Source organism: Gekko japonicus, unplaced genomic scaffold (genome assembly GCF_001447785.1).
Source record: "Gekko japonicus isolate JY-2015 unplaced genomic scaffold, Gekko_japonicus_V1.1 scaffold2995, whole genome shotgun sequence".
Classification (NCBI taxonomy): Eukaryota; Metazoa; Chordata; class Lepidosauria; order Squamata; family Gekkonidae; genus Gekko; species Gekko japonicus.
Genome location: NW_015174927.1, coordinates 63,913 through 91,711, shown reverse-complemented (window position 1 = coordinate 91,711; position 27,799 = coordinate 63,913). Strand labels below are relative to the sequence as shown.

The window sequence follows — 27,799 nt, the reverse complement described above, 5'->3', positions numbered from 1 at the left end:
GAGTGACATGCTAAAACAGCATGGGGTATAGCAGTTTGCAATTCTCTTTAGTATTAGGTATGTTTACAGTTTTACTTTCAGAAAACTGAATTTGTCTCTACTTTGAAATTGCTGTAAATTACTATAAATATGCCCATTAATATGCTAAAGAAAGTTCTGTAAGATGCCTTTTATGTTGTCAGCAAAATAAGGCTTAGGTTTGACAAGAAAATAAAATGGAAAAGTTGCATGTATTTCAGTGTTTCCTGAAAAAACATGGCCTCCATTTCTGGAAAATTTAAATCGTTAGTTCCAGGCATCTGAGAACACTGCAAGACCAAGCGGTAGAGATGTCAGACCAAGGAGAGGCCCAAGGCAGAGAACATATGGATGAAGGCAAACAAGGCATGATTGAGGGGAGTTGTGGTGTCTTGAGAGCCAGTGTGGTGTATTGGTTAAGAGTGGCGGACTCTGATTTGGAGAACCAGGCTTGATTCCCCACTCCTCCACATGAAGCCAGCTGGGCGACCTTGGGCCAGTCACAGTTCTCTCACAACTCTCTCAGCCCCACCTACCTCACAAGGTGCCTGTTGTGGGGAGAGGAAGGAAAGGTGATTGTAAGCCGCTCTGAGACTCCTTAGAGTACATACTCTTGTTCTTCTTGAGAAGAGGTATGTTGGTAAGCAGCTGAGCCTGCCTGCGTCCCCGAAGTTTCTCTCCCTCCTCCTCCTCCAGCTCTTTATTCTGAGCCAGCGAATAACTTAATCCGTTTCTTTCATTAGGATTGGAAGCTACTTTTTAAGCCTTTGTACTGAAACTTCGGGATACAGGTATTATGCATACTACCTTGGTGTGGTATAGGGGTTAGAGCGCTGGACTAGGCTGGGGGAACACCCAGCTCCAAATCCCCACTCACTACAAAACCTTCTGACTGATGTTGGACCAGTTACATTCTCCCTCAGCCTACCTCAAAGGATTGTTGTGAAAACAAAATGGAGATAGCCACGTATGCAGTGAGATACATGTGACCCCAGATGAGATGCATTCTGTCTGCCCCCCCCCCCCGGGGTGGAAGATGAAACTTGCCAAATGGTATGGTTCTGAATTAATAACTTTACAAAAAGACAACCCCCAGACTTCTCAAAAAGTTTAGTTGGGGTGAGGTAAGGAGCCAGACAATAATGGAAAATAGGGATCACCGTAGAGCTAGCAGAAGAGCCCGTTTAAGTTGAAGGAAGGCTCCTTAGCCTGGTAAAAGGCTTCCCAGTTTGCTGAGCAGAGCAGTAGGATGCTGGTGGAGTTGTCAACTGTCGGGGGGGGGGGGGGGGGGGGAGTGTCCTGTCCCTTTAACTGAAGCTTAAGGAGATGTTGTTTACCTCCATGCCATGAAGAGCTCAGCTATCCATTTTTACATATCAAATCTCTATTAATGGGACGAAACATTTTTCACCGGTCAGTTGGCAACCCGCTGTACAGGCCACATGTCCATGTAAGAGGACTGTGCCATTTGTTAGGGAGACTTGAGGCTCGACTCATCCAGCAGTCCAACTACACCCTGGTGTTGTGCATGCAATATTTTTATTCAGAAGTTTTAGTACAAAATGAGGATTTTTTTTTTGCGGCTTGTTGTTTTTATATTGATAACTTAATTATTTTAATTATAAAATGCCTTCAGCAAGACTCTGAGGAGGCAGCGTATAAATCCCCTCGTTAAAGAAATACAAATGCTCCCAAAGTTGCTTCCAGTCATAATTAATTTTATTTTTAGGGGCTGTATTTATGCTGATGTTTGATTGCCTGTTTTCTGGTTTTGAGATAAAGTTTTAATATATTTGATTTTTTTTTGTTCTTATACACCTTTGCGACTTGTTAGCTGCATTAAATCTCAGGAAAAATGTGGGGTATAAACATGTCAAAATTTTTAAAGAATTATATAACGATAACCTGCAATTCTTTCTTTGCTTTCCTTGACATTTGGTTGTCCTGTCCTAATCACTTATGAACGATAGAGCTTATTTTACTTTGAATTTTCATGAGAGATTATTGTTTATTGCATGTAATTTGTGGATTTTGCTTTATACCATGCACAGTATAATATTTCCCCCCTTTTTCTTTTCAGTATACAGAGGCCAAAAAGCAATGCTGGTACTTCGAAGGAGTGTATCCCATATATTATTTGTAAGTGATCTTTTCCCTAATGGGTTTATGTATATTTGCCTGTCGTGTGACTGATTCAGATTCTTATCCATTCTGCTAACTGTTAACCAGTAACTGCTGAAATGGCTGACTTTTGTTTTATGGAGTCTATAAGGGGAGCCTGTGCCCTGACCGGAATGGCTCAGGAGAGTCAGCCCTGGTTAGTCCTTGGATAGGAGACCGCCAAGGAAGTCCAGAGTTGCTACACAGAGGCTGCGGTCACACGGAGCATTAGCCACGCTACAGAGACGGAAGATAGGCGGATTTTCCAGGCGCGATCACAGCGCCACATCTGGGAAGCGTAGAGCTCCCGTGGCGAACCCGAGGCTTCCCGCCGAAGATTTAAGGTAGTACCTCCGAGGTACTAGTTTCCGGAGGGCGCCTGATCGCATTTCCGGTGGTAGGTCATGGCATTCGGCGCCCGCCCATGTCCCATCGCTAAAAGGTTTTTTCCCCCCCAAGTCTCCACGGGATGCACACAAGCACCCAACGGGGCATGCGCACACGCACACTTTGTTTAAAAACAAACAACACAGCTCCCTCCTCTTTTCCGTACCCCCCCCCCACTCCTGGCTCCACCTGCTTGAGAGGAACTCTCTGCACCAGGCAGCAGAGGGGGAGGTGCAGGGGGGGGCGTGGCGGGAGGGCTGCCCGGCTGAAGCTCCTCCTGGAGGGGACCGGATGGAGGACATCGTTTGCATTCCTCTGCAGCCCTGGAAGGGGTTAAACCCGCAGAGCCTTTTGCTAGAGAGGCCGCTTCCTTGCTGCGCCACAGGATTGTCCTGTGATCAGCACCTCCCCCCTAACCACGGGACCTCGACGGGACATCTGATCGCGCAGCTGTGCGTTATTTTGCTCCGGGGCAAACAGCCACGCTCCCCCCCCCCGCATTTTCCTGCCCGTGTGACCAGGCAATGGCAAAGCACCTCTGAACGTCTCTTGCCTTCAAAACTCTATGGGGTTGCCATGAGTCATCTGCAACTTGATGGCACTTTCCACCACCAAGGGGAAGTCCAAGGAAGGTGCGGAAAAACTTCTGAGAAGTGATTTCCAAATCAGAAATCCCCCCCCCCCGCCCAATACTCCAAATAGCAAATGAATGTATGTTGGCCCATAAGAAATTTTAAAGCCACTCTCTCTTGTCTGCCTGTGGAAGCCGCTCACCAATGGGCTTCCTTCCAGTGCGGAGTCCAACTCAAAGAAGTCAAAGCACTAAATATTTATGGGCGTGAATTTGCTCTTGCTTTCCTTTTGTCAATCTGCTACAGATCTTTGGGGCTCTTGCTGCTTAAAGCCTCCCCTCCCCCTTAGTACTGGAGTATCTGCTTCCCTTGTGTAAGGAATGGAATGTTCCTATGTTGCCCTGTCATGACCCTATGCCCACCCTACAAAAGAACAGGGTGTGGGGGGAAGATCACCTCAGCTGCTATGATGGATCACTGTCACTTTCCCCACTCTGAGGCAGATTTTCCCCGACAAAATTATTTTTTGTTCCCTGCTGTGACTGAGTAGTCCCTAGTAGTGTGTAAATGAATGTGGTTTATAAAAGATTTTCTGTCCCGCCCTGTCTACAGAATATAATTCGGCTTTTAGCTGAACCCAAGGAACTTTCTGTGGAGAAGTAGGTGCCCTCTTCTTATTTTCCCTTTTTAAATGGCACTGGAGACGGATTAACAGTAAAACAAAAGAACAAGTTTATTCAACAGGCAGGGATGGGGATTGCTGAGGCACAAGTTGTAGATGGTACAGTGTTTGCTTCTTTAAACAAGCAAAATGATGTTGTTAAAGCTTATTTTCAGGCATTCTTAGATCCAGGGACGGCCCCAGCTTATTTTGCACCCTAGGCGAGGATCCCTTCTGGCGCCCCCCCCCCCGTGCGCCCACCAATTTTCAAAAGTAAATGCATTTTAGGAAGAATGAAACACACAAATAATCAAGAAACTTCCAGAGTACGGGGCCGGGTTCAGTTTGGCGCCCCTAAGGGCCGTCCCGCTCTAGGCGATCGCCTAGTTCGCCTAGTGAGTGAGCTGGCCCTGCTTAGATCTTAGCAGCAAGACGAGTTTTACTTAGCATATTAGTTACAGCAACCATGTTTCCTCAGAGAGTTTCCTATGGCAGTTCAGATTTCCTGGAGTTGGTCACTGTCTTTGTGAACCTAACTCACTCCTTTGTTAAATTACAGTTTATTTCTGTTTCCTGAGATGTCTAAAACCGTTTCCCCTTTACAACAGACCAGGGTCCTCCTCAGAGCTAAACCCTCTTTGACACTGGGCAGGAATTAATATTCTTCTCCTCAGAAGAATTAACCCTGTTCCCCTTTTTGTTTTTTGGCTTGAAAGGGGGTTTCCACATACTACCCCAGTTACTCTTGCCAAAACTCTCTCCCAGTTCTGGTGTCCGTGTAAAACATACTTTAACTTATGCTGACACTGAGACTTTGAATTCTTGTATTGAATTCCTCCTCAGGATAGAGATATAACACAGTTAAGGCAAGGAGCCTTTTTCTTTCACTCAGCAGGTGAATCTGTCTGACTTTTCCGATCAGGCACACTGACTCCAAACGGTCAGAAACCAACTTGACTGCCTTCAGAATGGTTCTACCTGACAGACCCACTTCAAACTGAACTAAACTCAAACTGACTCTCCCCTCAGCACTCAGCTGATTATATATTTTCCTCTGCTGGTGCTGGCCAATCAAAGAAGAGGAGCAGCCTGTCACTCAAGCTCTCCCTTCCAGGGAAAAGTTCACTCTTTACCTCCCAGCTGTCTTGATTTAGCTGGACTCTGAAACCTGCTTTTAAAGTGCAGTCCACATCACAGCTACATAGAAAGCAACGTTTGTTAAGCTACAACCTGTTTCTCTCTCTCAGTAGACAGAAGAGCAGCATTAGATCGATGGTGTGGGTGGGCTATCCTTTGGCAAATCCTTTGCCCCATCTCATAACTGTGTGCTGTCAAGTCGCAACTGACTAGCGACAGCTGCAGGGCCACAGGATATTCAAGGCAAGAGACAAGCAGAAGCGGTTTGCCATCTTCCTTGGTGGTCTCTGGTCTAAGGACTAAGCATGGCTTGTTCCTGCTTAGCTCTGACAAGATCGGGCTAGTCTGGGTGGCAGGATGCGTGCCGCGGGGGACGGCTGTGTGCGCTGCACCCGCCGTCGCCAGGATGTCACGCTCCGCGTTACTCTGGCAACGGGGCTGTTTGGGGTCCCGTTGCCAGAGTAACACGGAGCGTCACATCCTGGCGACGGCGGGTGCAGCGCACACAGCCGTCCCCCGCGGCACGCATCCTGCCAGGAAATAGATTTCCCCCGCCGACGTTTGGTAAGCCTATGGGTATATGTTCTACAGCTTTATATTATAAAGAAGAGGAATCCTTCTTTTTGAGATACTGTGGAGCTCTGCTTGTGCTTTTGGACCAGGTGTCTTTGTAGTTCAGTGCTGTGTTTCCAAGCAGCAGCCACCAGAGATAAGAAAGATAGCTATTCTCTGTAGTTTGCCCATAAAATGATCTTTGTTTTAAATCCATTGTAAGATTAGATGTATAGTCCTTCTTGTTGAGAATACATATGTGAGGACTGAATGGGTTAGCATATGTAATGAGATAAGAAACCAATATCCCTATTGAGTCCTGGGGAGGTTTTTGTTCCAGGTGTTGTAATTTAGCAGTCTCCCTTTCCAGTCTGTTCCTGAAGTTCCTTTGTAATAAAACAGCTACTTTGAGGTCATTCATTGAATGTCCTGGAAGGTTAAAGTGTTCTTCTACAGGTTTCACAGTCTTGTGATTCCTGATGTCAGATTTGTGTCCATTTATCCTCTGGCGTAGGGTTTGCTGGCACTTAAAGGCATATACAATGTTAGAAGATGAGCAAGCGAATGAGCCTCTGATGGTGTAGTTGATGTTGTTAGGTCTGGTGATCTTGTTGTCTGGGTGTATGTGGCAGCAAAGTTGGCATCTGGGTTTATTGCAAGCTCTGGTCCCAGTGTCCATGTTCAAATGAGATGTTGCATTATTGTGGCTGTCAGACTAGGATCTGGGAGACCCAGGTTTGAGTCCCACCTCTGAGATGGAAGCTTTGCAGGTCCACGCACTCTCAGCCGAATCGAAGTTGTAGGGTTCTATGAGGACAAAATGGAGGGGAGGAGAATGATGTCAGCCGCTGTGGGGTCCCCACTGAGGAGAAAGGTGGGGTACAAATGAAGTAAGTAAATACGTTTGCATAGTTAGTTGTAATTCATTGCACTGGCAGCCCAGTTACATGACAGATCGTGTACGGGCACACCCGGATCCTGGCAGCCAAACACACACCCCGGAGTTCCGTGCTGAAATGTAATCCCCAGACATGTGAGGCCCCAGTACAAGCTGGGACTGGGGTATGTGGGGAGCAGGGGCTTTAGCCTCTCCCATTGTATGCAATGTTTCCAGCAGCCCTAGTGATCTGCAATTTACCATACTGGTGAAACCTGTATGTACTGATGGGCCCTATTGCCACACTGGGCCATCAAGGTCAGTATTGTATACTGTAGCTGGCACAGCCCTCCGGGATCTCAGGTGAAGGTCTTTCACATCACCTGCTACCTGATCCTTTTAACTGGAGTTGCAAAGGGATTTATTCTGGGGCCTTCTGCGCATGTCGAGCAGAAGCTCTTCCACTCTCCCCTGTGTATGAACCACTGACCTCAGTCAACTACCAGCTCTTCTGCTTCACAAGAACCCAGAGCCAGTTTGGTGTAGTGGTTAGGAGCGAGGACTCTAATCTGGGAGAACTGGGTTTGATTCCCCACGCCTCCAGATGCAGCTGCTGAGTGACCTCGGGCAAGCAACAGCTCTCTTAGAGCTGTTCTCTCAAGAGCAGTTCTCAAAGAGCTCTCTCAGCCCCACCTACTTCACAGGGTGTCTGTTGTGAAGAGAGGAAGGGAAGAAGATTGTAAGCCGCTCTGAGACTCCAAAGTGAAGGGTGAGGTATAAATCCAACTTCCTCCTCCTCTTCTTCGCACCATTCAGTGGTCTTGTGAGAGGGTTTGCTGTATACAGTACACATGAAACTGCCTTATTCTGGTCTATCAAGGTCAGTGTGATCTACTCTGAATGGCAGTCGCTCTCCAGGGTCTCTGGATCTTTCATCTCCCTTACTATCTGATCCTTTTTTTAAAAAACTGGCGATGCTGGGGATTGAGCCTGGGGCCTTTAGCACAGAAAGCACCACTGAGCCACAGCCCTTCTGCTAGTAAAAAACACCCGTTCCTAGATCCCTTCTCTCCTAGTTCCAGATAGCTGTAATTGGTGGAAGAGATTCATGGGCTGTTGGCCTGGAACAGATGGCTAAATCTGAGTAAGATATTTCCTGCATCAAAACCCAGTTTTCCCCCCACCAAGAGTCTTTTGTCGTTTCTGCTTCGCTGCAGGGAAGGTGTCAGGATGGCGTTCCGCAGGCCTCCTCTTGTGATGCATTCTGTGCCATCGCAGCAGGGGTTCCATTGCTGTTCCTACACACCCGGTTCGTAGAAAGACAACATCTTCCTCCTGAACATAAGGCTTTGTGCCTTCAGCAGCAGAAGAGTGTCTCTGCTGTTTACTGTGCAGGTTAAATAAGGCGGAGATAAACAAGCCATTCAAATGCGTATCCTGAACCAGACAAAACAGGGATCCCCACCACCACCACCACCTCCCGACACAGTGATCCATCATATTTGGAGATGCTCCTTAAGAGTAACTTTTGCTAGGCAACCAGTCTGGCTTCTTCATTAGGTGGCTCAAGATTGATTAATCCGGTGCAAAACATATATCTTTTTCCAGGACATCAATGTGATGTATTGTCATTTTGTTGGGCTCACACCTCCAGAAATGGAGACCACTGATTCATTATGTTGAGCCTGCTCTTTATAGGGGTCCCCGTGGAACATGGTAAATGAGGGAGGGACTCTGCCGTCATCCCCCCCACACACACACACACACTATGGAAGCGTAATGGGCACTGATGGGAGGCCAATCCAGTCAGCGTAATGAATTCCCTGCCCAATGATCCAGTGGGGTTGATTATGTTATGGTGCTGGCAAGCGTAATTTACAGTCTCCCTGCCTTGGCCTGAGTACATTTTCATTCTCTGGAACAGCATGTTGCCAAAAGATTACAACAATAGTGCTATCAGCGGCTGTAACTGAGCCTAAATAAATGCAACTTTATTTAGCGGGCTCATACACATCCCTGGCTAACCTTCTCTTTCGCGAGGGACGTATGTTTTTGCTTGGATCCTCTCCCTTCCTGCCCGCCCCCCATGAAGATGCACACAGAAGCTAAATGGGACCAGACGGAGAGATGCTAGCCTCTCCCCCCCCGCATCCCTGCAGAGTTATTGGGTGGGGGAGATCCATTGCATGCCCTTCTTCCCCCTGAGGGGGCAGAGACGAAGTGTAAATCATGTTTATAAGTTATGGGAATGATGGGGGGGGGGAACCCTGAACCCTGAAGGGGAGAACGGCCCCTTGCTCCCATGCAAAGTTGGAACATTTGTTTCAATAGGAGGAAGAGGAAGAGGAGATTAGATTTATACCCCACCCTTCACTCGGGTCTCAGAGCGGTTTACAAACTCCTTTCCCTTCCCCTCCCCACAACAGACACCCTGTGAGGTAGGTGGGGCTGATAGAGCTCTGACAGAAACTGCTCTTTCAAGGACAGCTCTGACAAAACTATGGCTTGCCCAAGGTCATCCAGCAGGTGAAAGTAGAGGAGTGGGGAATCAAACCCGGTTCTCCCAGATTAGAGTCCACGCACTTAACCACTACATGAAACTGGCTCTGGGTTCTTGTGAAACTGAAGAGCTGGTAGTTGACTGAGGTCAGTGGTTCATACACAGTGGTCCATACGCCTTCTCTCTTGGCCCTTTCTCTTTACTCTTCTCCATTGCCTACATTGAGGCAGGAGCTGGTCCTTTTGACTGTCAAACTCACGTACGTTGTTGGCACTGTGTCTATTGTTGGATATTCCCTCTCCATAGCCCCTCTGTTTTATCCTTATGCTTAGCTTGTCGCTGAGAGCAACTGGCCCAGATCCATCCATTAAGGTTTAGGGTGAGATGGGATTTGAAACCACATGATGCTGCCGCCTTAATACTGAATCAAACCAATGGTCCATCAAAGCCAGTATTGTCTACTCAGACTGGCAGCGGCCCTCCAGGGTCTCAGTTAGAGGTCTTTCACATTACCTCCTATCTGATTATTGTAACTGGAGATGCTGGGGATTGAACCCGGGACCTTCTGCATGCCAAGCAGATGCTCTACCACTGGGCTATGGTGCCTCCCTGGTGTAAGTCCAACACTCATAAGAGTAGTTGTGTTGGATCCATCTAGTTCAGCATTGTGTTTCCGACAGTAGCCAATGAGATGCCCCAGGGAAGCCTGCAAGCAGCGCCCACAGACAACTCAACTGCTGACTGTTCCCCAGCATCTGACATTCATAGATATGAACCTGGAAATCTCATTCAGCAATCTGTCCTCCAGGCATTTGTCTAACCCACTTTTAATTCCATCTAACTACATCTTGTGGCAGTGAGTTCCATAGGTCAGCTACCTGTTGTGTAAAATCGGCTATTTTTGGGCAGGAACTGGCTCCCAAGTTGGCCACGCCCAGCAGGAACTCATTAGCATAATAGGCCACACCCAGCAGCAGAAATTCATTAGGATTGGCTACATTAGGGATGTGTGGCCTAACATGCAAAGGAGTTCCTGCTACAAAAAAGCCCTGGGTTTTGACAACAAACAAGGTAAACAGAATAAGAAGCAAAAGGTGGGTGTGGCTGGATGACCACACTTCTGGTAACATGAGGGTGCGTCTTAATGTGCTAATGAGCTGTGCTGGCAGGGGCGTGGCCTAATATGCTAATGAGTTTCTGCTGTTGGGTGTGGCCTATTATGCTAATGAGTTCCTGCTGGGCTTTTTCTACAAAAAGAGCCCTGTAAAATAGTTTTTGCCTCTGTCGATCTTAAATCTCCTGCCGGTCCTAGATGACCCTGAGTTCTAGTTCTATGGGAGAGGGAGAAAAGTTACTCTCTGCTTTCTCTACACTGTGCATACTTTTGTAGACATCTGTCACTGTCTCCTCCCCCTCCCAAACTAGAAAACCCTTGGTAGTTTAATCTTGTCTCATACAGAAGGCATTCCAACCCCAAGATCATTTTTGTTGCCCTTCTCTGCACCTTTTCCAGCTCTCCAGTAACCTCTTTGAGATGCAAAGCCACAACTTTGTGTGACTCTCAGGTTCCTGTAGTTGTCTCAGCTTTTTGTTGTTGTTGTTGTTTAAACAAAAGCCTGTTTAAAGAAGCTGCAATCTGCAGCAGAAGACATACACAATGGAAAAGTTGTTCTGCCATCTGGGCAAAATTACACCTAGTTCTTTGGCTGTTTGGATTTGAGTATCATGGTGGACTTGTACAGTGACACTTGCATTCCAATCATATAATGGTCAGAAACAGCTCGCAAATAAAAATGGATAATATAATGAACACATACACGCCAAGGAGGAAGAAAGAACATGACAGCAGTATAGCTTATTAAAAAAAACCCAAAGAGCATAAAAACAGCAAGGAAAAGCAAACATCACACTGAATGGCCAAAACTCTTCTAAAAAGAAAGGGGGGGGGGGCGAAACTTCAGTCACAAAATAAAACAAGCAACTCCCAGAAAGGAGCAACGACTTTACCTGGCATCCAAATGCTATCAGTAGAAGTGTGAGGTGGGTCTCCTAGGGCAAGTGTTCCCAAGGTGTGGTGCCAGCTATGAAAAAGGTCCTGTCTCTTATTAGCTCTTCTGAAAGCCAACCTAGATTATAAGGGACGCCACCACCATTTACTGGTGAATTCCCTCACTTTACAAACACTGTGGGGGGGCCTGATCCTACACAGGACTGTAGTGTGGGGGAGGAGCTCCTATCTCCTCCCCCATACTATTTTCAAGACATGGGAAATAGGAGCCTCTTCCCCCATGAAGTGGTCCAGAGCAGGACTGGACCCCCACAGTGTTTGTAAAGCAAGGGAATTCCAGCAGTTGAGGAATTTAGTATCCAGAGGAACTGGTTGGCAACTGTGTGAGATGGGAAGCTGGACTAGATGGACCACTGGTTTGATCCAGCAGGGCTCTTCTTATGTTCTTATGAAGACCTCAACCCCCATGCCCTGTTGTTGGCCCTCTAGAGGAACTGGTTGGCCACTGTGTGAGACAGAAAGCTCGACTACGTGGACTATTGATCTGATCCAGCAGAGCTCTTCTTATATTCTTAATTGTGGCCAGGTTATTATCCAAGGAAGGTGTGGATAACATACCAACCAAGGTTGTTGAGAGGTGCTTTGAAAGAGAAGGCCAGGTATCACCAAGCTGCGAGTCTGGCTCCTTTGAGTGCCATCCCAAACAGCCTACACTGCTGTCTGATTTTCAGTGAAGAGTATCTTTAACATTGGCCTGTCTCAAACCATGAGACCTGGTCTTCTCCTCCTCCTCCTCCTATCTAGCCTGTAAATGTCAGATGAATAAGTTGTCATCATAAAGGTCATTTTCTGGGTTTTGTGCTTCTGCTTTGTCTAACCAATGACATGTCAAGATCCAATGTTCTCTGGCTCATTAAGCACACTGCAGGCCTTGTCTCCTTGTTGAAAGCTGTCCTATTATTATTGCAAGGGGAGCTGAGGTTTTTCTGAAAGCAAAGGGATAGAGAACACAGGTCTCAGACACTTTCAGCTCTGATGCAGCTCTGCTTTGGTCCATGCCAGGTTTGTCCTGAAGTCTGAAAAATCTATGTTCCTAATGGCTTTGAATTAGAAGCCCGAGGGAGTGATTGAGCAATAAATGCACTTTGCTTAAGGCTGCCTAATGGCGCACCGTTCTCCTTGTGACTTTCCCCTCCCTCTTCTGCTCTATATCCCATCCAATCTTCCTCTAAGGAAGTGGCCTCTAACCTTTCCAGAGCCGGGACCAATCTTCCCAACTTTTACCCCCCCCCCCCCCCCCCCCCAGGAAGTAAAACCACCACATTGCAAGCATGAGCAAGAAATAACAGGATTGCACAGGTATGTGAGAGTCACATGACTGGAAGAGGATGAGTTCTGCCTATGCTAAAAGGAGATCCTCTCCACCATGGAGTGGCCTCGCCTCACCATCCTTTGCGTGTGGAGAAAAGGGGTATGGCACCCTGGCTTGCCTAGGTGTGCACATTATCAGTAGGCCTTTGCAGCCCCAAAATGTGGTGGTACTGCAGAATTAACTATAAAGACCAGGTGAACTATGAAGAGAGCTTCCTGATCAATGGGAGACTCTTGATCAATTTTTTAACCACCTCCTATCTCAGTAGAAAACGAAATCTAGTACGCTGGCCTCTGAGCAAAGGAATTGCATAATTGTTTGCATTTTTGGTCATGGTTTTCAAGCATTATCCCGATTGATGCCTCTCCTGCTTTGAATTTTGCAATATAGTGCCTCTGTGAAAGAATGCCTATCTTTGCTGTCACCCTCATGCCCTATTTTATCTAAAGTCGTCAACGTCTGTGGTCAGGAGACAAATGCATCTGAGACATTTGTGGGCTGGTTTCCACAAGCACGCCGATAACTGGATTGCTGTCTTCTTTGTTACTGTATGTTTGATGACTCGGGGAACCCCATTTTACCTGTGACGGTGACAGATACCAGTCTGTCCTATTAACATAATGGGGACTGTCGTAAAAATGAAACTGTAGCACTTGGCAGTCTAAACTAACCCTGTATAAAGTGTTACCTGTACCTGTTCCCACCCCCTTTAGGTTCGTGATGGTCTGGTGAGTGCCCCTTACCAAGGCGCGTAGAATGTTAAAAGAAAGTTAGCTGGAATGCAACACAAGGTTATTTAAACAATAAAATAGTCTATTAGCTAAAGACAAGCAAGAAATACAAAACAGAATACTTACTTCCTAAAAAAGAGACAGTCAGTGGTTATATGTACAGAACAAAGATTTCCCCATGCACAGAAGCTTCTGGACTGGCCCAGAGAGGTCACGAAAGACAAAGCCTTCCCTGGATCTCCGAGAGTCAGTGCTGAAATGAAGCGTCTTGCCTTCTTTTATACCATATTGGTCCCATACATTTCGATAGAACCATAGAAATTATAAACTGCATCAATTAATCTAACTGCCCTGGTAATGTGGGCCATTATGGCCCAGGAAATGTTCCCACATTCCAGAGGCAATGGGGTTACCCTGATGCTTTAGCAAAACAATGCGAGATAGCACCTAAATTTTTAAGTGACAAACACAAGAGTGTTACAATTTCAGGATATTCTTTGTTTCCTTGAAGCAAGGTAGACAGTCAGGCACTGTCTGCTGGCTGGAGGCGTGATGTGAGTTTCTGCATGTAGGCAAGCCTTTAGTATTGCAAATATTCTGGCTTCCTTGACTTAATGGCAGGTGCATACCAATCTTTTATTTCTAAATGTTTCCAAATTCTTTAGGTTCATGAACAATGTAATGCAAATGTTGCGAGAGATTTTCCTGGAACAAAGGGCTTGCAAAGAAACATGGGGTTCGGTTCAGTGAAGCAGGCCAAGCCTGTTTGCTGTTTTGCTAGCAAAGACAGAGACAGATACATGGATTTTATAAACTATGTGGTTCATTTTTAAACCCAAACCTTCTATATTTCTAAAATTTCTTACCACAGGGACCAGTTCAAAGAATCAAAGGAGTACATTGGCAGGGAGTGCTGAGCAGACCCTCTCACCATCTCACATGTCAGGAGAGGAGACTCTTATTTAAGGATATGGGTCTGCCTTGTATTGTTTTGGGCCTCAGAAGCTCATCATGTTTTTTATTCTTATACGAAACATCTGTCTGTAATGGCTTATTCATACGTGTGAGTCATTGGTCAATGTTGTACCAACCAACTCTTATGGGCTTCTATTTTTCTCTCTCCTGTGTTGGAAATAGAGACACTTTACTTCTGAGTGTGCTTCCAGGCAAAGGGCATGTTGCTTACCTTCTCCGAATTCGTCCCTGGGGAAAGGCCCCCTCCTCACACGATCGAAGTAAATCAAAAAGGCTCACAAATCAAAGGCTGAAGGCCTCTCTGAACTAGCATCCATGACGGGGAGGGCATTAGAAAGGCTGGCTTCTTTAGAGGTCCAAATTAGCTTCGCTTCCCAATCTCGAGGGAGTGCCCCATCTGTGCCTTTATGCAGCCCATAGCAGCGCAGCACAGCTGTTGCCTCCAGATGTATAATCTCACCAGTGACATTCTTCAAAGTGGCTCTTCTGGAATCACAGTTGCTGAATCTTCCATGTCTGCTCTTCAGCTAATGTGTTGACAGTTGAAACGACCGGCTTTGACAGAATTGCAGCCCACTGAGGTTTTCCCTTCCTGCTAATGCACGTCTCTGCCAGGCGGCTTCTTGCTTTGTAATTCCCAAATGCTCTCTATTTTTTGTTTGTGTGTGTGTGCAGATGCCGTTCCTACGAAGACTGCTGTGGCTCAAGGTGCTGTGTAAGGACTCTGTCTATTCAGCGACTATGGTACTTTTGGTAAGTCAGTTAAAAGTTGCACCTATTTTGTTGCACTGCCATAGGATGAACTTACATCAGTTTTATACCAGGTTAACTGTCATAGGTTCCCCCCCCCCCGGGAACCCTGGGAGCTATATTTTGGTGCAGGGAGGCAGATTCTCTGTTAGAGCATTGCTAGCTACATGATGCTAACTACACAATCCGGGTGCTCCCTTCAGAGATTTTTAAGGAGCTGCGGTGGCTCAAGTGGTTAAGACGCTGAACTGCAGGCTGTGGAAGGTCGGTAGTTCAGCAGTTCGAGACCTCCTGCCAACCTAGCAGTTCGAAAGCAAGAAATTGCAAGTAGATAAATAGGTACCACTTCAGTGGGAAGGTAACAGCGTTCCGTGCGCCTTTGTGTTTAGTCATGCCGGCCACATGACCACGGAAATGTCTTCGGACAGCGCTGGCTCTTTGGCTTTGAAACGGAGATGAGCACCACAACCCTAGAGTCGGATTCGACTGGCTTTCCAGGAAGGGAACCTTTACCTTTACTTTAACTACATGATATACTAACCACATTCCTAACTGGTGTGGTGAGATCAGGTGAGGTTCCTGACTGGTGAGGTGCTTGCCATAACTATGGATCATTGCAGGCCAGGAAATCTTCCACAAGCCATGTTCTCTGACAGCTTAACTGGAAACTTTGTGATGTCTGAAAGCAGCCTAAGTGTTTGATCACACTTTTGATTCACAGTTGCAGTTGATCACTGAAGTGAACTGACTGATCACTTGTGAACCATTTGGATTAGAAAGACCCCCACTGTTTGGCAGGCCGTTGCCAGAGGCCTACATAGCCTTGACAATTCCTTCTGGAAGTAAAATCACAAAAATTTTACCTCACAACTTTACCAGTTCTTATTTGTAAGCGTTACTCTTTCCATATAGAGGCGTTATTTATATATTTTTTACAACTTTGGGAAACTTTTACCAAAACATGTTAAGATTGTTTTCCATAGGCTAAAACAGAGAGGCCCAGCCAATCAGTAATATGTCTGTAGGGCAGTGACTGCCACCATGGCACACACTAATGAGTTTCCTGGTGCCAGCGTGCTTCTTTCTCAAAGCCAAGACCCAGTCCTGACTTCCCTCCACCTCACTGGAACAGGAGAGACTTCAGAAGAATCCAGTGTGGTATCAATCTTTGTGTATACCAGTTTGGTGTAGTGGTTAAGTGCACGGACTCTAATCTGGGAGAACCGGGTTTGATTCCCCACTCCTCCACTTGCACCTGGCTGGATGACCTTGGGTCAGTCACAAGCTCTGGCACAGCTGTCCTTGAAAAAGAGCAGTTTGTGTCAGAGCTCTCTCAGCCCCATCTACCCCACAGGGTGTCTGTTGTGGGGAGGGGAAGGGAAAGGAGTTTGTAAGCCGCTCTGAGACTCCAAGTGAAGGGCGGGGTATAAATCCAATCTCCTCCTCCTCCTCCTCCTCCTCCTCCTCTTCTTCTTCTTCTTCTTCTTCTTCTTCTTCTTCTTCTTCTTCTTCTTCTTCTTCTTCTTCTTCTTCTTCTTCTTCTTCTTCTTCTTCTTCTTCTTCTTCTTTACAGGGAACTTCCATTTGGAAGCAGCTGCCTGTCACAGATGTCCCTTTTGGGGATAAGCAAACAGAGTATGGTACACAGTATATGGCTATTACACTACACAAGGATTATTACCGTGATAAGTGGGCTAAACTAAATAATACAGTACTGCAAATATCAGAAAATATATGCTGTTTAAATAAGTTAAAGTGATATGCTTTTTTTACCCAAATAAAGTCAGTTTCAAATAAACAGGAGTGGTTTTTAATGAAGCAAATGATGTTAACAATGTGCCCCGGAATGTCCTGTGTCGGTTCGACGTTCCTTCTTCTGAACAAGATTCTATAGATAATTTTTTCTTCATAGGTCAATAACAAAGCACAATTACTAGTAGAAAGTTCATTTTGGGCGAGTTTGACTGTAACTTGCCCAAAATGAACTTTCTACTAGCAATTGTGCTTTGTTATTGACCTATGAAGAAAAAATATGTGAGCATCAGGCTTTATTTCTACTCTTATAGATGAGACAAAACACTGGAACTTATCTATAGAATCTTCTTCAGAAGAAGGAATGTCAAAATGACATTCCAGAGCACGTTATTAACATAAGAACATAAGAACATAAAGAGATGCCAATGTTGGATCAGGCCAAAGGCCCATCCAGTCCAACACTCTGTATCACACAGTGGCCAGAAATACCAGTACCATCAGGAGGTCCACCAGTGGGTCCAGGACATTAGAAGCCCTCCCACTGTTGACCCCCCCAAGCACCAAGATGACAGAGCATCACTTGCCCCAGAGTCCCTATCTATACCTTGTGGCTGATAGCCACTGATGGACCTCTGTGGCTGTTAGCCACAAGGTATAGATAGGGACTCTGGGGCAAGTGATGCTCTGTCATCTTGGTGCTTGGCTGTCATTTGCTTCATTAAAAACCACTTCTGTTTATTTGAAACTGACTGTATTTGTGTTAAAAAAAGCATATCACTTTAACTTATTTAAACAGCATATATTTTCTGATATTTGCGGTACTGTATTATTTATTTAGTTTAGTGCACTTATCACAGTAATAATCCTTGTGTAGTGTAATGTCCCTTTTGGGGAGGCTTGCCATCTCAGGATCTACGAAGCCCTCATCCAGTTACCTCAGTTGCCAGCCTTTAATCCACCAGAAAAGGAGGAGAATCTATTAATAGGATTATTCTCCTACAGAATAAAAACAGGATCCAAAGCGCTGTGTCCTTTTTGTGGGTTTTAAAAAATATATAAATAGCAGGTTTTAAGGAACAAGCATGAATAAAATACAGCAGACTCTTTGGCATCATTTCAGGCTCTCTGTCTCATTAATTCCACCTCCTCTTTTAGCTAAAAGTTCATGGAAAAAACTTTCCACGAAGCTTCACAGAGCAACATACTAGGATGTTGTGACTCCATGAGCATAAACAAGATTAGGTCCTTCAGACAGGGACAGTGTGACCTCTGAAAACTCCAGGATCTGTATTTTCAGAAATGCTGAAAAGGCTGTCACGTACAATGGAAACTTTTAAAAGTCCTCAAAAACCAGAGTAGTCAGGAGTCAGGACATCATGGATGTTCTTAGGCATCATATTATGGCAAATCAAGACATGCCTCCATCATAGGACACTCCTTGGCTTAGAACCTCATAACATTTTGCGATGTCCCCTCACGGTAGCCATTTTGTGATTGGTTCTGGTTCCTGTGGCAGCCATGTGGTAGTACCATCCTTTTCATTATTCTGCTTAACCAGTTGGGGGACCCTTAGTGCAGGGCCCCCCAGTATCATTTAGGAATAGTGGTACTAGATACAAAGGTCAAATACTGCCTAATCCTGAACTTTCTTGCTTTCTAATATCTATGCATAGGATTGCAGCTATTCACTTTAAGTACTAGGAAGAAAGCGTTAACCTTTTTGAAGTCAGTGGAGTTCCTGTCATCTGTTTCTGCATGCAATAGGATGTGCATTGTTTTGATCTATAGTTAGTCAATGTCGGAACAGCTATTGATTGTCCCTGGCTATCTTCACGTATTTTCTGAGAATCACAATTTCTCAATTTAAACCTGGTAGGTTGTTATAACAGGAGATAAGAATGAGGGGTTTTGCCCTTTTGGGACAGTCATCTATGAATTTATATTATAATGTTGTGTCTGGGGATGAGTAGAGGGTCCCTCAGCCTTACAAACAAGTTTCTGGAAGTTACTAGTCCACACAATTGTGTCTAGGTCCTCCTGCTTATTTATAACCCCTGTTACACATTTATTGTTCATTGAAGGCCTAAAAAATAAGAGAGAGAGAGAGAGAGAGAGAGAGAGAGAGAGAGAGAGAGAGAGAGAGAGCGCCAGCTGTCGAGTTTCTAATATTCCTTCCTGGTTGCTTGGAGACGATGCTTATTTGCCTCAGGCAAGGGGGGGGGGAGCTATTCCCAGGCCTGGTATGCCTCAGAATGAGAAGATGCAGTGCTGTTTTAAAAGGTGAGGCAAACAATGGCCTCCTGATACACATAGAAGATAGTTTTATTTATTTACTTTATAGCCAGCCTGTCTTGCTGAGACTCAAGGCGGATCACGCGATATAAAACCGTGTCGTCAGACACCACAGGGCATCCAGTAAACAGTGCAATAGGACCTGGATTACGGGAGTTAGGGGGAAATGCAAAAAAGAAATCGGTTTCTCAGAAAAGAAATCGGTCTCTCAAGACATGGTGCGCATTATTAAAAAAATGCAGAAAATGCAATTACAAAAGTAGAAGACCATGCAGAAAGAGCAGGATAAAACATACAAAAAGAACTTGGAAAGATTGTATTCTTGTTCCTTCTATAAAGAGGCATCCTCCCAAAACCGTTCCTTTATGGTGGTGGAAAATGACGTCAAGTTGCAGCCAATCTGTGGCGACCCCTTATGGAGTTTTCAAGCCAACAGACTAATAGAGGTGGTTTGCCATTGCCTCCTTAGCAACCCTGGAGTTTCCTGGTGGTCTCCCATCCAATTAGTAATGAGGACCAGCCCTGCTTGGATTATGCTTACTCTGTATGTTGGTCTTAAGACCATAATAGTAAAACTATGAACTAACCCTGCTTGGCTTCCAAGGTCTGATGAGACTATTGGGTGTAGTAAATAAGAAGCTGGAGACCAACTGGTGATGAAGGTGCATAGAAAGTTTATATAGATATAATGGTGAATCTATACACAGAGATATACAGGCTATCATACAGCATACCATGCCTTCGCTTTGAGAGACTAAGTCCCCACCTAGCTTATCAAGCTGATAGCTAATATGCCAAACCCAGCCCATCACTAACAAGGTGAATTAATTATCTACTCTAACAATGCCTGATAGAGACCACCTGCTAGTATAACACCTGGCTGTAAGTTCTTAATCACTAGCATGACAGCTAGGACTGTCAAACAGATCAAACTGATCTAGTAACTGCTTGCTACCTCTATTACCTAGACATATATCTCAATAGAGACTGGCCTAGCCTGGGCTGTTCCTTCATACTACAGCCCAAATCTCTTTATAAAAACATCCTTATGAACTTTTCTGTTCTGCACATTCTGCAGAATGATAGAAGTGTGTGGGCCTTCCTGGCCTCCTCAGACAGGCCATTCCACAAGGTGGGGGGAGGCGCAACAGAGAATGGATGTGTACGGTCAGCTGTCGATCTTACCCATTTGCAGGGTGGCACTTTCAGAGGCTTTCCTCAGATGAGTGAAGCTGTCACTGCAGAGCATAGCAAGAGAGGCAGTCCTGCAGGTGTGCAGGTCCAAAGCTCCGCAAGGCTTTGTATTGGATCACCCAGGGGTGTCGAACTCATTTGTTATGAGGGCCAGATCTGACATAAATGAGACCTTGTTGGGCCGGGCCATGTGTGTCATAAAATGTAATGCCAGGTAGCGGAGATATAAACTTTATAAAGGACAGGGACACAAAGGGTTGTTTTTCACTTAAGTTAAAAACATGCTTAAAACATTAGCACACTTGCAATATATTGTTTATTTAACAGTGTCTGATAACTGACACCTCTTGCTCTGAATTATTACATCGAAATGTCTGTGCTGTTGCAAACTTGAGTATGCTGTTCAGGTGTGTATCTGTAAGCTGCAAACCTACGATGATGCAGCAGCAGCAGAACTGGAAGAAGCAGCAGAAGACAGCCAGTTCCACCGCGGGCCTGATAGAAGCCCTCCGGGGGCCTGATCCACATGTTAGACACCCTTGGGATAACCAGTACCTTGAACTGTAACTGATAGGTAGCCAGTGGACCATCAGCAGAATGGATGTAATATAGTACTGGTAACCGAGCTGTGTCATTCCATAGTTCAGTTATGTTTTTGTTTACAGGAAACATGTAATTTTTTTTTCTGACAGAGAGGTTAACCTCCCTAATAGAAAACATCACAAAAGGCCCTCAGATATGGAAACACATCGACCTTTAGATCTTTGTACTTTGGCTGAATATCTGAACTACTTAGTTGTTGTTCCTCTTTGCACTGGAACCCCTAGTTTAGACTAGACATTTGTGCAATAATGGTGGTAGACATTGGTGCAACAGTGAGCTAAACTGTCTTGTTCTCTCCTCTTCCCTTTGCTCAGGTTCCTTCTGATGATGGGAGTTTTATTCTGTTGCGGGGCGGGTTTTTTCATCCGAAGGCGGATGTATCCTCCACCGCTGGTTGACGAAACGACTTACAACGTATCGTACACCCGGCCACCTAACAGCAATGCTGCAGGTCAGGCATTACATCTGTCCAGTCAAATCCACCCACCCTTGATGACTGTTTAAGGGAGATGACCTAACTGTACTTTGCATGCAAGTCAACAACAAATGTAATATTCTGTTCTCGTCGGGCCAGGCCTTTTTTTAGGAGGCATATGCAGTTCTAAAGGTAGATGGATGCCTCCTTCTCACCCCAGCTCAGTAAGTGTGCATCCTCATTTTTAAAAAGAGGGTCCAAAAACAGGGCTCCACAGCATGTTTGCCACTAGGACCCAAACTCCAGAAAGTTTGGAACAGGTAATTTTGTCTTTATATAGCAACCAAACTGGAAATTGAAGTCATATTTATGGTGTGGTGGTTAAAGTGCCAGGAGACTGCAGTTCAAATCAGCTGTAAAATCTTGGGCCCCTTGCCCTCTTTCTGCCTAACCATCCTCCTAGGATTGTCGTGAGGATATGGGTAGAGCTGTGTATGCCACCCTCAGCTCCTTGGAGGAAGAATGGGATGAAAATGTAGATACAAACTTAAAAATAGATAGTAATGGGCAGATAAAGATTGCACGGTGAGCCAGGAACGTGATTCAGTCCGAAATCCTGTACTGAATCGAGAAACAGGAACTGAATCTTGAGTTCAGAGGTTTAAACAACAGCAGACAGTGAAGGCCAAGAAGAAGAAGAGAAGAGAAGAGAAGCAATTGGATTTATACCCTGCCGTTCACTACCCGAAGGAGTCTCAGAGCGGCTTACAAACTCCTTCCCCTCCCCACAACAGACACCCTGTGAGGTGGGTGGGGCTGAGAGAGCTCTGACAGAAACTGCTCTTTTTTCAAGAACAGCTGTGCCAGAACTATGGCTTGCCCAAGGTCATCCAGCCAGGTGCAAGTGGAGGAGTGGGGAATCAAACCCGGTTCTCCCCGATTAGAGTCCGCGCACTTAGCCACTACACCAAACTGGCTCACCAAAGAGGCCTGCCCCATGGCTCCCTTCCTTCTAAGCAGCCAAGCCAGAATGCCACTGTAGGAGTGAGCTTGGGTCTTTGCTTGGCAAGGGCTTCCCCTGTTCTTTTAGAGCTAGAGTGTTGCCAACCAGTCAGGTTGGCACTCCAGAGCCACAGCACTGAGACTTGGCAACGCTTTTGCTGCTGAGGAAGTGAGAAATCGGGTGTGCACGCGTGCATATGTATTAAAAAAAAAAGAATCCTCAGGGCAGCGAAGAATTCCGAGCTGTGGTCCAAACGATCACTTAACACCACACTGTATTTATTATTCTTTCCCACCCATTCTTCTCCTGTGCCTGCTGTTTCCTGTCCCAGGAAGCATGAAAGGGAACAAAAAGTTCTGGGGGTGTTCTGAAGTAATGACTAGGGCAAATACGTGTTAATTAAGTAGCTGGCCCGACTCCAAACAGTCCTAATTGCCAGAGAAATTGAACATGTTCACAAAAGGTTCCAAATTGCTGGAATGGGGCTGGGGATCGCACAGCAGACGGTGTGCCTTGAATGGAGACGGTCCTGCGCTCAGTCTCCGCCCTCTCACATTAAAAGATCTCAGGTGGGCATTAGGAGAGACTTTTTCTCTACCTGAGTGTCAGACTCCCACAGCATCAACGAAATACACACCTTGCAAGAAAGGTTTTACTTTATTTGAAGCTATAGGTGCGTAAACAGGATCACTGTTCAGAATGAGGGGTAAGCATTGAGCACAGTGGATTATAGTACATTCAAAAAGCAGAGACCCAATTGCGGGACTTCCCGCCCACGCCTTTGGGCCTGGGAAGCAACGCTTCTAGATAACCATAACATCTTTGCTTCTCATGGAGTGTACCATGAGATCACCCAAGCAACTATCCGGCAGCAACCACCTATGGCCTTGAGAGATATGGACGTTCCTGCAACTAGGCAATTAAGCGCATCAACAGGCACACATGGGAAAGTGAAAGCAGACAAGCGCATACATGGGAGAGAGGGGGAAAAAACCCTTTTGGCAGCTTGCTGACACTGAGATCCCAGAGAGCTTCTAGTCACAGTACTGAGCTAAGTGGACCCATGGTTTACATCAGTATAGAGTAGCATCATATTCCCTTATACGAGTTCCAGTTATTGAACTGAATAAGGAGTACTGTGGTAGGGGCTGTGGCTCAGTGGTAGATCATCAGGTCCCAGGTTCAATCCCCAGCATCTCCATTTTAGAGGACCAGGCAGTAGGTGATGGGAAAGTCCTCTGCCCGAGACCCTGGAGAGCCGCTGTCTGTCTGAGTAGTCAGTGCCGATCTTGATGGACCAAGGGTCTGATTCGGTATAAAGCAGCTTCATATGTGTTCATACCTTATTTTCAGTTCAATTCAATTCAATTTATTACGGGTCTATGTTACCGAAGTCTTGACCAGAAGAGAATGCAAAAGGGGTAAAATAGATACATAAAATTGACATAAAATATGACTAAATACATAGTCACAATCAATAAACATATAAAACCCAGGCATAGCCCAGAGAATAAAAACCTAACTACACTTGGGGCGGAGCCAACTAACTAAAATCCTCCGAAGATTGAAAATCGGTGTAGGTGTTTGCAAAGGTAATAAAATTGTCAGTGTTTCTTGAGAGCAGCAACCTTGGCCAGGAACCGCGCCGCGTTAACTGTTATCAGTCCATCGGCATTTGAATCAGATAACAATACTGAAAGCACCCAGGGTTGCGGGGGAAGATTCATCTTCGTAAGAATAGGAGTGATATATATCTCTCTATCTTGAGTCCAATGACCTTATTTTCTTACACGGTGAAGGTAGTTTTGTCCCAAACTATAGAAGAATCTGGGGGTGGTGTTGTTGTTGTTGGAAAAGAGAATCCTAGTCCTTAAGGAAAATAGTGTTGTATTTGATTGAAACTCAACCCTCCAACACTAGAAATCTTACTTTAACTACCCCTCTGGCTTTTGACTTTTCAGTCAGAATTGCCTCAGGGGGTTAGAAACTTGCCCTTAAAAAACAACACAAAAGCAGAGATTCTCAGGCACAGGACTTCAACGTCCTAATAGCGGTTTCTATTGAATGCACCACCGCTGGCTATCATGCTAGGTGCTTAATGCTGAGGGTGGCATCTGTTCGGTGCTTTCCAGAGTCCAGGCACACAAATGTGGAATGGGCTGCCGCTTGAAGAACTCATCTTCCAAAGAAGGCAAGATCACAGACAATTTAAATGGAAATGCATTTAAAACCCAATGGATTGCCATGGGAGAATTAAGCGTGTGCTTCACTTTTCCCATTGAAATACATGGGAGCAAAAGTGTTCAGTTTTACGCGTATCTTTTATGTTATATAATTTCTACAAGTGGCAGAGATCTTTTTATTCCTCCTTGGTGTGGCGACCTCCCCCATTTGGTATGAAACTGAAATGTGCACCTGTAAACGTGGCCTTGCTGGTACTTGCTGTTTGTCCCATTTTCATCCTGCTTTTCTCTCAAGGAGTTCAGATGCACGGCTCTTCCGCCCTCTAGAAGGTAGCGTAGTCTGAGAGAGGGAGAGTGACCAGCCCGAGGTCACCCAGGGAGATGACTGAGTTGAGTTTTGAACCTAGTCTGCACCTGACATCTTGCCAATGGAGCTTTTTTGCTGACCCTCAAACCCACTACCTTGACAGTCAAGCTTTTATTGCTCTTAAAATATAACTCCACATACAAATGCCATCTGTTCTCTTTGTCTCCGTCTCCAGGAGGGATGCCCTACTACGCCGAGCCAGAAGGAGCGGTGATGAACCCCATGGCTATGGCCTACCACGTCCAGCCGAAGTCCCCGCAAGTGAACCCCCTTTACCCGCCTCCCCCGTCATACTGCAACACGCCGCCCCCGCCGTATGAGCAGGCTGTGAAAACTTCCACATAACCCCTCTGCTGCAGCAGAAGCTGATTTTGTCAGAACAGGGCGGGATTGGGAGCAAGGGAAGATTCCTGAATACTCCGGCCTCCTTTGGCTGCCTCCAGCTTGGCATTCTTTGGACAGGAGCTGCGGCTTTGCGGCAAAGAGCAATTCTCTTCCAAACGCCTTCAGAACCAGAGCCAAGTCTTTTCAAATGCTTCCCCCCCTCCCTTCTCGGAAACCTATATTTAAATACCTTTTATGCTTTCCTTTTTATTTATTCTCTTTGTGGATCCCAAGGCGTATTTTAAGACGTCGTCATGGCGCGGTATGGTAGTAAGCACAAAATGATGTAAAAGCCAAATGTAGTGTCTGAAATAGATGGCGAGGTGGAGAGGGAGCGAGCGAGGGATGGACAGCTCGAACCAGTTGAAACTGGTCACGCAACAAGCTGTATTTGTTACCAAATTCTTAAGAAGTGATTGGATGGAGCAAACCCTGAGGAACTCTGGGGGAAATGACAGATTGACCAAGGCTTCCACGTTTCACTCGCAGAAACCTTGGGAGGAACTCCAGCCCACGTTTCTTTTTTGGACATAGCTGCCAAGAATAAGTACATATACAAGTACTGTGAATGATGTGGATGTCATACCAAGCTGTTGACATGCATGGCAGAGGAAAAGCTTCAAGACCGACAGTGATGCTGCCATGCAGAGCCGCAAAACTTTGGTCGCCCAGGGGGAAAAAAATCTCTTTCCTAAAGGGAATATTTAATGAAATGAAAATACAGTAAAATGTAGGTTGTGCTGTTGATGTGGGGCCCCTTTGCTCATGGCTTAGGTGTATGCTTAAGTTCCCCCCCCCCAATGTATACTTAAGATATAAAATAGAGACTGTGACCAGAAATGTCACAGGACGGTTGGCTAAAGCTTCCACTTGAGTGTCTACTGGATGCCTGTAACTGGGATTGTCTTGCTGTAATGTGTGAAACCTTCAGTTTGGTTTGGATGTTTTCGTATTCCTTCTGCACGTTCTTTTCAGGCTTTCGCTTTCTGGCATCGCTTTCAAAATCCCGTCGAAGTTAATTTCCGCCCATCTTTGTCATTTCCTCAAATGGAAGTCCTTCATATTGGGAAGTGATCCACTGTCCTCCAGGACGGGACAAATCTTGGGCCAGGGAGTGTATGTTGAGGAAATGACGACTTGTGTGGAAAACGTCAGGAACAAGTCCCCTCATGAATAGATTCAGCTGGGTCCCCTCTTGGGAAGATAGCTTGCATTTATTGTATGTTTTAGGATGTTACCCACCCTGAGCACGCTTGCGGGATGGGTGGGCTATAAATACAAATAATAAATAATAATAATAAATAGATTCAGGTGGGTCCCCTCATGATCACTTTGCCCCTCAAAACTGGGCATGAGAAGAGCACCCGCCATTGCTCTCTCATCTTTTCTCTTCTCGCTCTGACCATTTTGTCCATTCTCCGTTATTGCTGGTCAGGAGAGCAGGAATTACCTGTGACTGGCAAAAGAGGGAAACAGGAGAAGACAAAACATCTGAAGGAGAAAGCAGGGAGAGAAGTTACTTCCGGCCTTGTCTCCCCTTTCAGCTCTAGACTGAAGGATAAAGGGGGAATCCCTGTTTTGTATTTTGCTAAATGGGGCATTTGAAAGACCAGTTTCCCCAGATTGTGGTATCTTACTGCCGTTATCGAGTATGTTGAAAGCACTATTGAGAAGCGGGCTCTGATCTGAACATGTACAAAAGTTGGAACGGACGTGTATTAATCCCAGTATTGCCGAAAACACAAACAAATATTATCTCCCAAGTGTAAGGCGGGGCAGGCAACCCCAGCATTTAGCTCAGGAGCATCAGCCTTTGGCTGGGCATGGGAGATGAAGACCGTAGGACAGCAACTGCACATTCACAGAAACCCATTTTGGTCATTCTCTCCCCCACCCCCCTTGCACTGGGGAAAAGCACCCACGGGGGCGGGGGGGGGATCTCACCAAGGGGGGTGCTGGTAAGAAGGCCAAGCTCACCATTTTGACTAGCAGCAACCCAGTTAGCAACAAATCCGAAGGAAGAGGACCGAGCTGAACCAACATCTCTCACACCCATTGGAGCAGCTCTCTAACCAACCAGCCATATACGTACCTGGGGAGGGAGGAGTGCAGAGAAAGGCAGAGCAGAGTGGGAAGGTGGAGGTCTGGCCTTCCAGTGGTCACCAGTTCAAATCCCACGTGGGGCTAGATACAGGATATGGAAGGAAACCCGAGCTCCCTCCAGAGCTTAGTGGAGGGCTTGCACCATCAAACACAAACCCTTGCAATGGGCTGCTAATGCTCATTGGCTGTCCCACAAGCCAATCATTTTGCTTGGCAATTTCCCATCCACCATCCCTCTGCTGTATTGGGGGGGGGGGCTCATTACCACCACCTTCTCCTGTTCACCCCAGCATCCCTTGCGCTTCATCCTTTTCTCACCCCAGTGTAGGGCTTAGTATCCTAAGCCGTTCAGAGGATGTTCATCATATGCTGGTGTTGCCAGTGCTGTGATATTCATAGCTCAGATGCAAAAGACATACTATCATCTATCCTTCTTTAATTTTGTGAATGCGTGTAGTAACTGGTAAAGCTGATTCCTTGTCATGGTACATACTGATAATATCCCAACTGGACATCTGAGTAGACATCCAGTTTGTATATCCTTGGTGTATCTCTTGGACCGAGATTCTGGATCTATGACTGTTCTGGTGGAGCTGATGTTTTTAGCTTTTGTAATCTTTGTATCCTAGCTGGGCCATTAACTATGTAACTGAAGAGCACAGTTTGAATCTTCAAATCATTGTAATTAAATTTTGCAAGTGTTTTAGAAACGTTCTGACGGCATCCGTTAATTTACCCAGAGTCACTCGAGCTGTAGGTCTTGTGGCAGAATGATTGGACAGCGGATGGAATCACATGTT

General features: G+C 45.8%; 1 protein-coding gene across 1 annotated transcript; it reads left to right on the top strand.

Moving 5' to 3' along the window:
* Positions 1–2,098: 2,098 nt before the first annotated feature.
* VOPP1 (vesicular, overexpressed in cancer, prosurvival protein 1) lies at positions 2,099–27,653 on the top strand (the record flags this gene model as incomplete). Its single annotated transcript, XM_015425080.1, has 4 exons — positions 2,099–2,157; positions 14,626–14,703; positions 20,859–20,995; positions 24,688–27,653. Coding segments are annotated over 4 exons (444 nt in total), but the record flags the coding sequence as incomplete, so codon positions are not given.
* Positions 27,654–27,799: the final 146 nt, after the last annotated feature.